This window comes from Sorex fumeus, unplaced genomic scaffold (genome assembly GCF_029834395.1).
Source record: "Sorex fumeus unplaced genomic scaffold, SorFum_2.1 ptg000061l, whole genome shotgun sequence".
NCBI lineage: Eukaryota > Metazoa > Chordata > Mammalia > Eulipotyphla > Soricidae > Sorex > Sorex fumeus.
Window position 1 is genome coordinate 18,289,052 of NW_026606118.1, and position 14,180 is coordinate 18,303,231.

A 14,180-nucleotide genomic window follows, 5' to 3' on the forward strand; every position below is an offset into this window, starting at 1 on the left:
CTAGAACATACTAGGTGCCAGAAAATCATTTGTAGTTTCAATGAGTGCTTTTCTTTGCAATCTTAAAAGAATTACAACTGGCCTTGACAATATTCTAACGACCAGAGCAAAAATGACTGAACATGAGAATTGAAGCTGAAATAAATTTTGGCCTTGACCCTTCAGAACTAGATAAATATTTTTATAGGAAATCTTGTATAGAAATTCTTATAGGCCCACCAACATATTTTTTCTCATTTCCTCCACATCATCTCACAAAATAGTCCCTCTGCTGAAAACACTCTGTACTTTTTCACTGTAACCCACTATATTAACATGTAGAGTAGACTATAGACCAAACATGACTGTCACCCATTGCCTCTTTTGCAAACCACAACACCCAATAAGAGAGAGAGAACAAAAGGGAATGCCCTGCCACAGAGGCAGGGTGGGATGGGGGGGGGATGTGGGGTGGGAGGGATACTGGGATCCGTGGTGGTGGGAAATGGGCACTGGTGGAGGGATGGGTATTTGATTATTGTATAACTGAAACCCAAGCACAAAAATTTGTAAGTCTGCAGTGTACCTCATGATGTCTCACTAATAAAAATTAATAAAAAAAATCACTGTCCATAGTTCTAAGATCATGTTCTTAGACCATGTTCCATGCTAGAGACCTCTACAACTGTGCCTTCTAAACATATGATACTTCTTGAATCTTAAGGGCTTTATATTTTTTTGAGTTGGCGGTAGACCTATAACTGTCCCTTCCACCTCTAACCTATTGCCATATATTATTAAAATTTTACTTTGATAATTTTGGGAATAAATGTATATATTTTTTCTATTTTTCATTTTTCTCATGGGAACATCATCTATCTTTTCTATAACATTGAAAACAAATAATATAACTTGTAAAATGTTGATTAAAGAAAAACATTAATTTCTGATATTCATACCACAAACATACCACATCAAGTAAGTATGTTTTTATTTAGCAGTAAAAACATTTTTACAACATGAAAATCTTTATTGTTAATTGATATTTGTTTGTTTTTTGCAGCAGTTTTCTGAAGTAAACAAATTATTTTTATATTTCATAGCACCACTAGGGACTTGCCTGAATTTTGTTAGTAGATTATTTTTAAGGCGACCTATTTAGATAATTTGAAATAAAGTAAAATTATAAAAACACATTTGGTCAATAGTTAAGTAATTGCTGGCTTTCTTTTTTATTCTGCCCTGCATTACCCTGAATTGATATATAGATAAGCATTAGTAAGACTAACTCACCTTTTGCCTAAGTAGATGATAATTATTAGTCTGGCTCACTAATTACCACCATGCTTTAACTATTCCTTCCTTCCTTCCTTCCTTCCTTCCTTCCTTCCTTCCTTCCTTCCTTCTTTCCTTCCTTCCTTCCTCCCTTCCTTCTTCCCTTCCACCCTACTTCCCTCCCTTCTCTCCTCCTCTCTCCCTCCCTTCCCTACTTCCTTCCCTACCCCTACATTCAAAGTACTGGGATGGTTCTCTTTAGATTGATCATGATCTCCCAAGAAGGGAAGAAAGCAGATTTTTGAGGAGATGAAGAAGGTATGTGGAGTGCACAACATTTCTCCTCAGGAAGTTAGTTCTCCGTGTGATCCAGATAAAGTCCAAATGCTGTTACCGTAAGACACCTACTATATATTCTCCATATTCTTTCGATTGAATGATCCAGCCCATTTTGCCTAGATTAACTATAATTTACATTCAAAGAGTTGTAATTAATGAACTGAGAGGCTCTTTTCTTATGATCTGGAGCTTTCAAATTCATTGGTGCTTTCTCTTATCTTTTTTTTTTCATTCTGTAAACCATGGATATTATTTTATCTCCGGTTTACAAACATGCCGAATCACATGGTCTGCCTGCCCTTTGAGTTTTATACTGGACACTAACGTTAACAGATGGAATGCAAATGATCTCATCTTTCCTCAGTTGCAGCCAAGCCTGGACAGGTTGCCAAGCTATGTCAAACAGAGTGTCCTTCCCCAAATATATCTCACACCCCCAAATATATCTCACACAGAGTATCACTTGCATCACTCCATTTTCAGAAGATATTGCTTTCATCTTACAGGACACAAATATATTGATTTGATGGTAATTATCATGCATGTACCTAGTAAACTTGAAAGTATGATAGAAAATATTATGTTGGTGTATTGACTTCCCTACACCCTCCCTTATCTTTACATGTTAAGTGTCATTAGAAAATTGGGACTTTATTACACTTGATCTTAGACAGAAGGCCGAGAAGTGATGAAAATTGGGACTTTATTATCTGCTAGACATTTTAATCTTTTATGGATATTTCTTTTTAATCCTCCAAACAACCCCTTGAGATAAGTACCATCATGGTTATGTTTTTTAATTAATATTTCTAAATTAATAAGAAATTTACATAAGGACTAGTAGCTTATAAGAAAATAGGACACTGACTCAATTTGTCAATGAGTGTACATCATACCTTCTATCTTTCACCCAAAAGATTTCATCATAATAGTATACAGTAACAATAAACCACAAATGTTCTTATTAAATAGAAGAAGTTATTATGGAGATAACAGTAACAGCTACAAAAATATCAAGCAATTTTATTCAGATAAAATAGTTTTAGTCCCATTTTTTTTTTCTTAAAAATGAACATTGATGGGGGTATGATGCCGCCAACAGGTCAATCTGTACCTGTGAGGCGAGTGCATCAGCAGCCTTATGGCACCCTCAGACTTTCAGATACCCCAAAATTGCTGCTGTGCCTTTGGCCAGACCCCAAAAACTTTGGGGCAAAGTTTACCAAGAAAATAAATGGCCAAAAGTCAGGTATGTGTGAGACACATCCACAAACCACCTCCGGGTCAGCTATATAATTGGAAGCATGGACTCTCTGGTTCATGAATGAACTGCTTAACAGCCATGATCCCAGAGCCTCAGAAACAAATCTCGGAACCCAAAGGCTTTTGGCAGAAATGCATCCTATTCCTGCAGTAGGTTACTGGCGCTGGGCCACTCCAGGTGGGAATAGGTTTTGTGCCTTGGCCTGTTCCCCCTAGCGGCCTGGTGACCACCATCCTCCAGTGTCCACTGTACAGTCAGGTTTGGGCCTGCAGTGACGAGACAAGTGGGGCCTCACCAGATGGGGGTGGAACCGGCCCTTTCCTCCCCATCCCAACAAGACCCCGAGTCACTGCCTACAAACAGTCTCTCTGGCTCCTGATCAACCTGATTAATGGCCATGATCCCAGACACTCAGAAACAAATCTCTAATCCCAGCGGCTTTTGGCAGAAATGCACCTGGACCGCATACAAGGTGGCCGCCACCTCAGAGCTTATAGGAAAGCCAGGTATGAGCTGGCAGTGACGGGGCAATTGCAGTCTCATGGGAACGGGGGTGGTACCAGCTCGTCCTTCACACCCTACCGAGGTCATGAGTTGCCCCCCATGAGAGGCTTTCCAGCATGGCCATGGCTCCAGTGGCAAAAGGTCTTAATCCAGAGCCCGGCAGCTTGCAGCAGAAAAGTGAATGGACCATGTGTTAAACTACGGTGCTGTGCCTTCCCAGGAGTGAAAGGGTGTTACTCCCTTCCACCTTCCTCCCCCACCCCCCCACCCCCTGGCAGCGAGGTGGCCAGCAATGACTGGGCAACTGCAGTCTCATGGGAAGGGAGGCAGTACCGGCTCATCTTTCACGACCTACCATGCTCACGAGTTGCCCCCCACAAGCGGCTCTCCGACACGACCATGGCTCCAGAGGCAAAAGGACTTAATCCACAGCCCCGTATCTTGCGGCAGAAAAGTGAATGGTCCATGCATTAAACTACGGTGCCATGCCTCCCCGGGGGAAAAAGGTGTTGCTCCCTTCCACCTCCCCCCCGCCCCCTGCCGCAGCAGCAGGGTAGTCACTACCTCAGAGCTTATAGGAAAGCCAGGTATGAGCCGGCAGTGACGGGGCAACTGCAGTCTCATGGGAAGGGGGGCGGTACCAGCTTGTCCTTCAAGTCCTATCGAGGTCAAAGTTGCCCCCCCAAGAGTGGCTCTATGGCACAGCCATAACACCAGATGCACAGAAACCAATCTCATAATTATCTGGCTCTTTACAGAAATCCAAAATCATTATATGACTCTCATAACGAGCTATAGAAAACAAAGTATTTCATAATGCCTTTTCAGCAATTCTGATTGTTGGGGGGGAGGGGGGAATTCTAAACAATAATGGTGCATCTTTTGGCAAAATAATGAATGTAATCAGTGCAGATAAAAGTTAAGTAGAAATCATCTGCCTCACAGGCATTGGGAGGTGTGAGAGGGGGGTGTATTGGGGTTCTTGGTGGTGAAAATTGAATACTGGTGAAGGGAAAGGTGTTTGATCATTGTATGACCGAGACTTAAACCTGAAAGCTTTGTAACTTTTCCCACAGTAATTCAATAAATAAATATAAGAAGAAAAAATAAATAAAATCATGAAAAAAGTAAAGGTGGCGTTCATACCCAATTCAATCAGCTAATCAGTGGCTGAATAAATAGCATTACTCCTACATAAAAAAAATGAACATTGAATTTTCCTAGCCTGGGTTTCTTTATTTATATTGTGATGTTACATGTACCAATTTTGGCATTATGGATAGTGACATCAGAATGCCACTGAATTCAGCTAGAAGCTACATATTGTTAACATATAATGACATAAGGTTAAGAAAACATAAGAGACAAACATTGTTTGAAGAACTTGAATTTGTGTCAGTTGGGCAAATTTACTTGAATGAATGATAAAAGAAACTATATTTATTTGAAGATTCATCATAATCTTTGCCCCTGTGGGCTCAGCTTAGAAATTAGAAATGAAATTATGACTATTCAAAGTACCTGTGGGCTCAGCTTAGAAATTAGAAAAGAAAATATGACTATTCAAAGTACCTATGTCTATGTCGTTTGCAGAATGACTGTATTATTTACCAAAGGGAAGAAATAAGGTGACAATGATAACTGCGAATTTGTTACACCTGATTGGGATAGAAATGTTGAACCTTAGGGTTGTAATGTCATTCAATCCTCCCTGTTCTAAACACAGGCCTCTGCAGGAGAATATATCTAAACAACACAGAAATTGGCTATTTTCTTTCTAAGCTATGATTAAGGCACTTTTAGGTGCTGTAGGTGCTCTGATGAGTTTTGCATCTTCCAAGGAGTAAAGACACTTTGTTTTTGCTTTCGTTTTCAGGAGACACAAGGCTTTAACCCAGATAAACATTGGAAGGTTCAGAGACCACAATGCTGAAATGAAGAGATTCAAGGATTTCTAGTTTCTTCCAATTCACAAAGAAAACAGGTACCTTCCTGATCCCCAATTCAGATTCTCATTCTGCATACACATTGTTTTTTTTTTCACAAAGGAATTGTTCGTGTAAGCTATGAACTCTCCACCATCAGTTCTCAAAAAGCAAACCTTTCCCCTCCACCAGATGTCCCCTTACGTGTCCCAGATTACAAATCCAGATCTTAAACTGATTATAAAATCAACTCTATGAGTAGTATTTTTAAATTTAATTTAAGTTAGCAGCTTGAGATTTAGTCCTTTTTTTTCCTGTCAAGCAATACACACTTAGCTCAGTGAGAACTAGGATTGGCCATGAGAAACATGTTCTTGCATCATTGTCCCAGTTCTCGGCTAGTGTCAAATGGTGTTATTATAGTGACAGATTTCTGGGGCAGGCTGCCCAGTGCAGCTTCATATTCTCCTTTTCTATTTCTCATTTTCCTTTTTCTGTTGGCAATTCTTTTATATTATAAACAAGCTTAAATTGACCCTAATAGCTTTTGGGTTTCATAGTTTTCATAGGTTTCATAAATAGTTTTATCACTGTTCCACCTATTCCCTGGTCTTTGAAATACTGCCTAAATTTATTAATTACTTTAATGCCCAGTTTTTCAATTTATGGCAGGATAAATGTCTACCCAGATTACACCATTGAAATTACTCAAAGATAACCAAAACCATTTCTTGCAGATTCTAAATTCCATCTTCATAAAACACTCTGTCATGGGCTGAATGCATGAGTCCCTCCCTGGTCCTAACCCTGAATATGATGGTGTTGGGAAGTGCAGATGATATTTGGTGCCTTTGGGAAGGAAGCATAGTACCATGAGGTCATGAGGATTGGTTATCTGTAAGGCATTCTATGAGAACTAGAAGTCTTCCCTTAGTCCTTTCTCCCTTGTCCCCATCAATATATATATATATATATATATATATATATACATATATATGTTGATATATGGTCTTTGAGCTCATAACCTCTTCTTGATATATAAAAAGATATATATATATCAGAAGAAGTCGTTATGTGCTCAAAGACCATGAAAATAACTAAATCAAGGGGGAAAAATCTGGATATGGCAAAAACATGCCTCCAGACCCCATGCCAGACTGTTTCATTTGGAGCAACTCAGAGGGGGCAGATGAGGTCTCTCCCTGCTCCATCAGAGCCAGACCCAGCAGTCAAAACCTCCAAAACTCAACTGCCACCATGCTCACAGTCACTCTTCTCATGCTTGGACAGGTCTCATCCATGAGTGAATCTATTCATGGATATCTCATACTTTATACCATCAATATACCAGGAGTATGAAACCAAAATTGATGGGATTAAGGTAACCAATTTTAGGCGGAAATATATATACATATACATGTATATATATATATATATATATATATATATATGCACACAAGGTTCAACTTTTAGCAGCACGTTACTTATCTCTTATAGAAGGGCATGACTCTTGGACAAAATATAATAATTTTCACACACTTTCCTCTAAGAAACCTTTTTTGAATCATTTTAAGCAGACTATTCATAACAAGCAATACAAAATAAATTATTTTGGTTCCACTTTGGGGGCAGGGTTTGGGTTCGGGATGGAAACATAAAAAATATGGTGGAGGGAAGGTGTAATGATGGTGGTTGTTGTTCAAAAATTAAATGTAATCAATTATTGTGGAAAATTTTATAAAAATAATCTTAAAGGAAAAAAAAGTCTTATGAGAAATCCACATCGTCAACCATGTCTTGGCTGTCCAACTTCTAGAACTGCAAGAAAACAAATGCCTGTGGTTTAACATATAGTTACCTACTTGGTTTCTATGATATTTCTTTCTTTTATTCCACTTGCTCTCTTTGGTACCCCTATGCTTATTGCTTTTTAACTTCTTTATTTTATTTCTTATGAAGAAGTATTCCCCAGTTATCTTTTCCCTGTTTTCTTCTTTTCTTGTGTTATAAATAAACTATGAACATTAAATTAAAAAAAAAAACACCTTGGAATCTAGATCTATGGATTAGACATGTCCTGTGCACTTTTGCACTATTGCTTGAGTACTCATGGTTAACTCTTATTTGGATGCATTCATAACATTTTCATTTGTTAAATCTGAAAGTCAACTCTTCAACATCTCCCCATTCATTAGTGCAACTCTCCTTTCTCTTTTTAGGTGGATGTACATTTATAGTCAGCTTGCTTCAAATCATTAAAGTTGTGCTCTACTTTCATTTCCCAAGCCCTTTATTTCAGTTGTAAATGAATCAAGTTCACCTACTAATTTCATAGGTAAGTATTAGGTTCAACTTCCATTGCACTCTTTGTTTTAATCTATAATTTGGATGACTGTAACCTCTACTAACCTGTTTTTCTATGAACAATATCACCCCATAAAGCTTACATATGAAACTTCAGAAATTGTTAATATACCAGTAGCTTTATATTTGAAAGTACTTAAGCCTCTAATAAGTATTTTCTATAATCTGTAATCGTTCTGTATTTACAAATTTGCCCACAAACCAATTATCAAGATACAATTCAAACCACTCTAGATGCATGTAATTTAGATTTTATGTTGTTGTTGGAAAGTGACCTAGCATTTATAAATCTTCATTTACATTATTTTTTATATCTGAAACATTTCCACTGTCACAATTTTTATATTGAATTAAAAAATTAACAGAATTTTAATGGAATTTTGATAATAGGATTAAGTTTAATAGAAATTGATTCTGTTATTCAATAGAAAAATAACAAAATTCTTCAAGGATGTCCAAATTTTTTTTTAATTAAATTTATCCCTACCCTGCTACAGACATCACTTAAGTTAACTTTTTTTCTTCTGTACATACAAATTTATATTATGGCGTTTACCATATTTTGTATACTTTGTATGTCTTAGTACATTTTTACTTGTCTGTCTCACTCTATTGCAATATTGGTACAGTAAGTGTGTGATTTATAGCATGTTTATTCTGAATAATATTTAACATCATATAAGGAATTTAGGAGTTTTAAGCTTCCTGTTGAAACAATGATTGAGTAAATGAGTGAATTAACTGTAAATAACAACATAAATGTTACTATCAGTAGCAAAATTCTATGACAATAAAACCTTCTGATATTTACTATAGAATCAAGTGAAGAATTATAATAACTTCCAATGTCTTTTATAGTATGGTTAAAGGAAAATAATTTAAAATGACAGATTTTCTCATTTATAAGTTAAAATAGTGAATGATTTCTTTTTATAAATGAACATGTTATCTCTATTTGTGAAGTGTATTGGCTCACTCTCACATTTCCTTTCATAATCAAAGAATAAAATACAAATTAAAATGCTTACCCAAGGCATAATCACTAATGCTGTGGGCTTGTTTATTTCTTCTCATGGACAAAAATGTCTTTAATAATCCAAGACAAATATTTCCTCATAACACTTTTCTGTTGATTGTTTTGCTTGGCTTAGCACTCAATTAAAAATATATTAAACGATCTTTGAAAAAATCACAAAACTTTTTAAAAATACCCTACTGACTTAGGGCTCTATGTTTTAAAATTACTACTTTTCTTAAACTGTAGGTCCTTTTCTAGTTGTAGAAACATTTTTAGTATTTCACAGTCATGCATGTAAAAAGTCAAGTCCCTCTGTTGGGACTGGAGACAGTTCAAGGGCTACTGTGCAAGCCTGAGTTTTATCCCAGCCCTTACTCATCAAACACTACCCAGAACAACCATGCTGGAAGTAGCTCCTGACCACTGCAGGTGTGCAAACCCCCATTTAAAAAAAGAGTGTTTTGTTACATGTATTGTCACATGTTAGCTCCAGGAGTCACATTATTTGGTATCTACTGAGGCTATTTATCTTAAAAGTAATTAGAAATGCTAGTTTCACATTGAGTCATAGAAGTGATTATTTTTTAAAGAAGGCATGTAATTTACATAATGTTTTAATTTTTCATTTGCATTACGATATCTCATTTTGCTTTAAAGCAATGTGATGAGTAACGTGGTTCTAAATAGTTTATTCCTTTAAGAATGTGGTTCTCTGTTTCTTCTCTTATTTACTAATAAAAAGAATTTACCAATATGTTTGTATTAGATTAGGATTATGTATTTTTCCTATTTTAATATGCCAAGTTATTAGCCAAAAACCATTAGACATATCAAAGGTAATTATATTATAAAGTTTTTCTTCAAGAGTAAGATTGTGGTTAAAAGAACTTTTACCTATGAGTAACTTTGATAATCCAAACACGTAATTTATTGCTTAATATCTTCCTAAAAAGATCTCCTAAGACATAAACCATGTATTCTAACCTATGGCTTTGTCAGATATTTGGCTATGAATAAAGTAAAAAGTTGAATCAAACTTTGCAAAAATATACATCATACCTCCCATATTCTCAGAAAGTCATATACTAGAACATAGTTGAACTTACAACTCTTCATGATAATATTCAAACAGATAGACCAGTTGGAAGCTCGTCATTACAGCATCTGTTCCGTGTTTATAGCTACATATGCTGATTGCTGAATGCCCTAAGTGCACCATTAATGTAGGAATTATACATTCAGGCTGGTAACAAACTCATTGGGTGACATGTTCTCCAGAGTTTTCAGTTGGCAAAACTTTGTTACATTTTTGTTGTTTCTGTAGAAATATTAGATTCTTTGTGGGGCCTGAAACTTTGGATACAATCCAGAAAAAAAGCAGAAAACATAAATTAAAAGGTAAAAACATAGGCACCAAGATTACCATTGTATATTAAAATTACAGTTTTATAGAGTTACAAGAAAAGCAATAGAAGAATAAATGAGAAAACATAAATAAATGGTTGCTATCTATAGAAGTTTAGCCTTAAAATACCTTCTGTGGAACATCCCAGTTATAGCATGTGCCTTAGAGAAGGTATAAGGCATACTAAGAAAAATGCATCATGGTAATGAATTAGAAATACATTTCCCGCTGTAATAATCTGATTGTAGTTGGTAAATTATATATTATGGTTAAATATGCATCAGTTGGAGAAACCACCAGCACTTCCTCACAACCAATTCAGTTTAGATCAAGTTGATTCTCCATCAAAATCATAATCCAAAACAAAATTAATTTCTAAACATATAAGAGTAAAGGGAATAGTCTCAGTTTATGAGGACAGCATTTTCAGGCAAGAGATGATCCAAATGCACTACACTGTCTGACAGCCACAGATGTGCTAAGAATTATTAAAGCAGCATCAGCTAACCACAGCAGCCATGTGCAACTTATTCCTTAGTTTTTGTTCTCTTGAACAAATGTCCAGATCTGTCTGTACACAGAATCCTTAAAAAAATTTTTTAATGCACATTCCTGGGTACAAACAATTCTTGTTACATAGCTTCTCCCTTCTCATGTAAGAACAGAAGCACATCTTTCATAAATGACCAGGACCAGGAATATTTGTTGCTAAAACCATCAAAAAGGCAGAAAAGTTAAAAACACAGCGCTGAATAATGGTGAGTAGTACAAAGGACTCTTATAAAGCCCCATGGGATGTGAGAAAGAAAAATGGTTTTATTTCTCCAAACATTTATGTTTAGAGTTTGTTTTTCCTTTCTTTTCATTGCATTTTCTTTGAACTCCTTCCCTCTTAATGAAAATGTCAGAGTGCCTTTTCTTCTGGACTCTGTGGTTATGTCTATTTTTTAAAAATTATATCTCATGACTCTGCTGTTATATTTTCATGCTTGTTGATAATTTCCCACCAGGGAAAATATTGAGGGGAATTTGTGATCTTGAAAATTCATCATAAGAGGAAAAATGATAAGCAAATTTTATGATCAGCATTTTATGAGGAATGTAAAAAATTATACAGCAAGAAGTGGGCATAAATTGTTGGCTTATTTATTTTGCTAAAAATCTTAGAAATGTCTTTATTTGCCATGATATTTTCCTGGACTCAAAATGTATTTCCCAATATATTTCTTGATCTTATATTTAAACTAATTATATTACAAATTATTTCTGTAAAATACTGAGATCAAAGAGGTAGTACAGAGAATAAAGTGTTTGCCTTGCATGCAGCCAACCACAGTTCAATCCCTGGCACCCACATATGGTACCCCAAGTATGTTCAAGGATCACTCCAGAACACAGAGTCATGAATATAACTTGAACACTACTGAGTATAGCCAACTTGCATCCCCAAATATTAAAATATATTTTCATGATACTTTATACAAGTAAAGGTACCCTCGTCAGCCACATGCAAAGCAAGCACCCTTCCTGCTTACTATCACACCAGTTCCAGAAGCAAGTAAATTTTCTGACATGTGTAAAAATGAGAAATGTTATGTCAAATAAGACCTTGGTTAGTTAAGACAAAGAGTGATTAATTATGTAGAAACTGTTCTTAAGTCATCTATATTCACAGAGGTTTTATTTCCATGTATACAAAATAAAGGAAATAACATACATCTCTGTAACCTTTGGATTTGTTCAGGTGGATACATCAGTGATAAAAATTCACATGCCATAATTAATAGGATTAAAGTTATTCTCATTAAAGGAGTGTCTTAAAAGTAAAATTAATGCTGATGCAGAAAAACTTCTTTCTTTTGGATAATTCAACTACCTTTAGAGACTTAAGCATCCACATCATTTTCAAAACTGTGAATGCTACATAAAAATTCATTCAGAAAGAGATGACACATGCAAATTTCAAGATATGCTTCTTTATAAAACAGCATGAGGAAAGGGTAAGACACTATCTAGTAGTAGTTGGAAGGATGAGCAGAATTGCATTCATGTAGACCTTGGTGTTAATTCTAACTCCAGTTTGAGACATCATTTGTATCTTCCTTCCCTTCTCCCTGCCTCCCTGCCTCCCTCCCTCCTTCCTCTCTCCCTCCCTTCCTGCCCTCCTTTCCTCCCTCTTTCCTTCCTCTTTTTCTGCCCTTTCTCCATTCCTTTCTTCCTTACTTTCTAGGAAGATCATACTTGGCAGTACTCAGGAGCCACTCTTGGTCCTATGGTCAGAGACCATACATGGAGATTTTCAGGAACCATTTTGAGCATTGCTCCAGGAACATTTGCTGTGCTGGGATGCAAATCAGTGTTATGCCTCAGACGCATGTCACATGGCACCTTAACCTTGTACTGTCACTGTGACCCTCACCCTTATTTCTCTAAGTGCTTTATGAATGTAAAATTTCTGCTCATGACCTTGCAGGAGATAGAGTTCAATTCATGTGAAACATTTTGGAATTACAACATAGATCTAAAGTTCAATAACAAGAGTTTCATGGTAGAGTAGTTGCTGAAGGAAATAGGACATATGGGGGACTTAATGGCAATAAAACTTAGAAATGGTCCAATTTCATAGATGCTTATTTTCTTTCCATCAGATTATTAATGCTGCCACCAGAGTGAGAAATCAAATATGAATCAGAAACTACTGTCAACCACAGTGTATGTTAGAAATGAGAATCAGAGTGGGCGTCTATGACCCAGACTCCAGAGATGCTACATAGAGCGAGAAAAAGCACATGAAAGAAAACACAGCAAGAACAGGACAGAGACATCAAGGTAAGAGGATGTGACCAGGTGGTTTCATGCTTTTTCAAAGAGAGATGTTTAGTAACAATGTGAGAATTGGAAAAATGAGGGAAAGAGAGAGGGAGGAGAGAGAGTGAGAGTGGGGGGAGGGAGGGATGAGAGGGAGAGGGACAGGGAGGGAGAGGGCGAGGGAGAGGGAGAAAGAGAGGGAAATGGGAGAGAGAGAGAGGGAGAGAGAGAGAAGGAGAGGCAAACTGGTTCAGATAACTCACTTGGCATTCCCTGCCCCTGGTTTCTTTCTTCGGAAAATGTTGAGGAAAGTATTGGAGCGGCAGGGCAGCTTGCCATCACCAACGTGCATGCGGACGACATCAGAGGTGGTGAAGGCACTGCGGACGTTCCTCTCCGGCTTGGCAATGATGATGTACATCTTGGGGGTGAACATGCACCCCAGGGCCACCGTCACACTGAGGCTCACAGCAAAGCAGGTAGTGATGATCTTGTAGTTGCTCCCAAAGTAGATCGGCACAAACGCCAACCAGATGATGCAGGTGGTGTACATGGTAAAGGCGATGTATTTGGCCTCATTGAAGTTGGCGGGCACATTGCGTGTCTTGAAGGCATAGTAGGTACAGCTCATGATGAGGAGTCCATTGTAGCCCACTGGGGCCACCACCCCCAGGTTGCTGGTATTACAGATCAGGTAGACTTCCTTGATACTTGGGTAAGACAGAATGGGCATGGGGGGCTCCATGATGATCAGCGTCACCACCAGAGTTAACTGCACGCTAATCAGAATCGAGGCAATAATCACTTGGGCCCAGGCGCTCATGAACCTGGGTTTGCGGGTACAGATCTTCTTCTTGCTGCCGGCTAAGATGCGGGCGATGCGATTGGTTTTGGTGACTAAAGCAGAGTAGCACATGGCAGAGGAGAGGCCAACCAGGAGGCGCTGGAGGTAGCATGACGTGGTGGTGGGTTTCGCAATAAGCGTGAACGGGCACACGTAACCAAGGAAGATCCCTGCTAGGATAATGTAGCAGAGCTCCCGGCTGGAGGATTTGACCACTGGTGTGTCCCGGTAGAGCACAAAGATAAGGGTGACAAACAAGGTCACAAGGATCCCCAGGCAGGAAAAGGCGATGGCTATGATGGATTCTATATTACTCCATTCAAGGTAGCGCACAGGAATGGGTTCACAGCCTGTGACAGAAAAGAAGTTGTAAAGGCAAGCCAAGATTCATAGAGATCAATCATAACAGTGCTCACTTGTTACCAGGGACAACGCTTGCATTGTCTAGTTTAATG

General features: G+C 37.6%; 1 protein-coding gene across 2 annotated transcripts in view; it reads right to left on the minus strand.

The window, feature by feature from the left end:
• The window catches only part of GRM1 (glutamate metabotropic receptor 1), a 493,073-nt gene that overhangs the window by 32,219 nt on the left and 446,674 nt on the right, over positions 1-14,180 (minus strand). For both annotated transcript variants that reach the window (XM_056126175.1, XM_056126176.1), the window contains exon 7: positions 13,145-14,075. In XM_056126175.1, the coding sequence (XP_055982150.1) occupies positions 13,145-14,075 (931 nt within the window). The remainder of the gene's footprint in view (positions 1-13,144; positions 14,076-14,180) is intronic.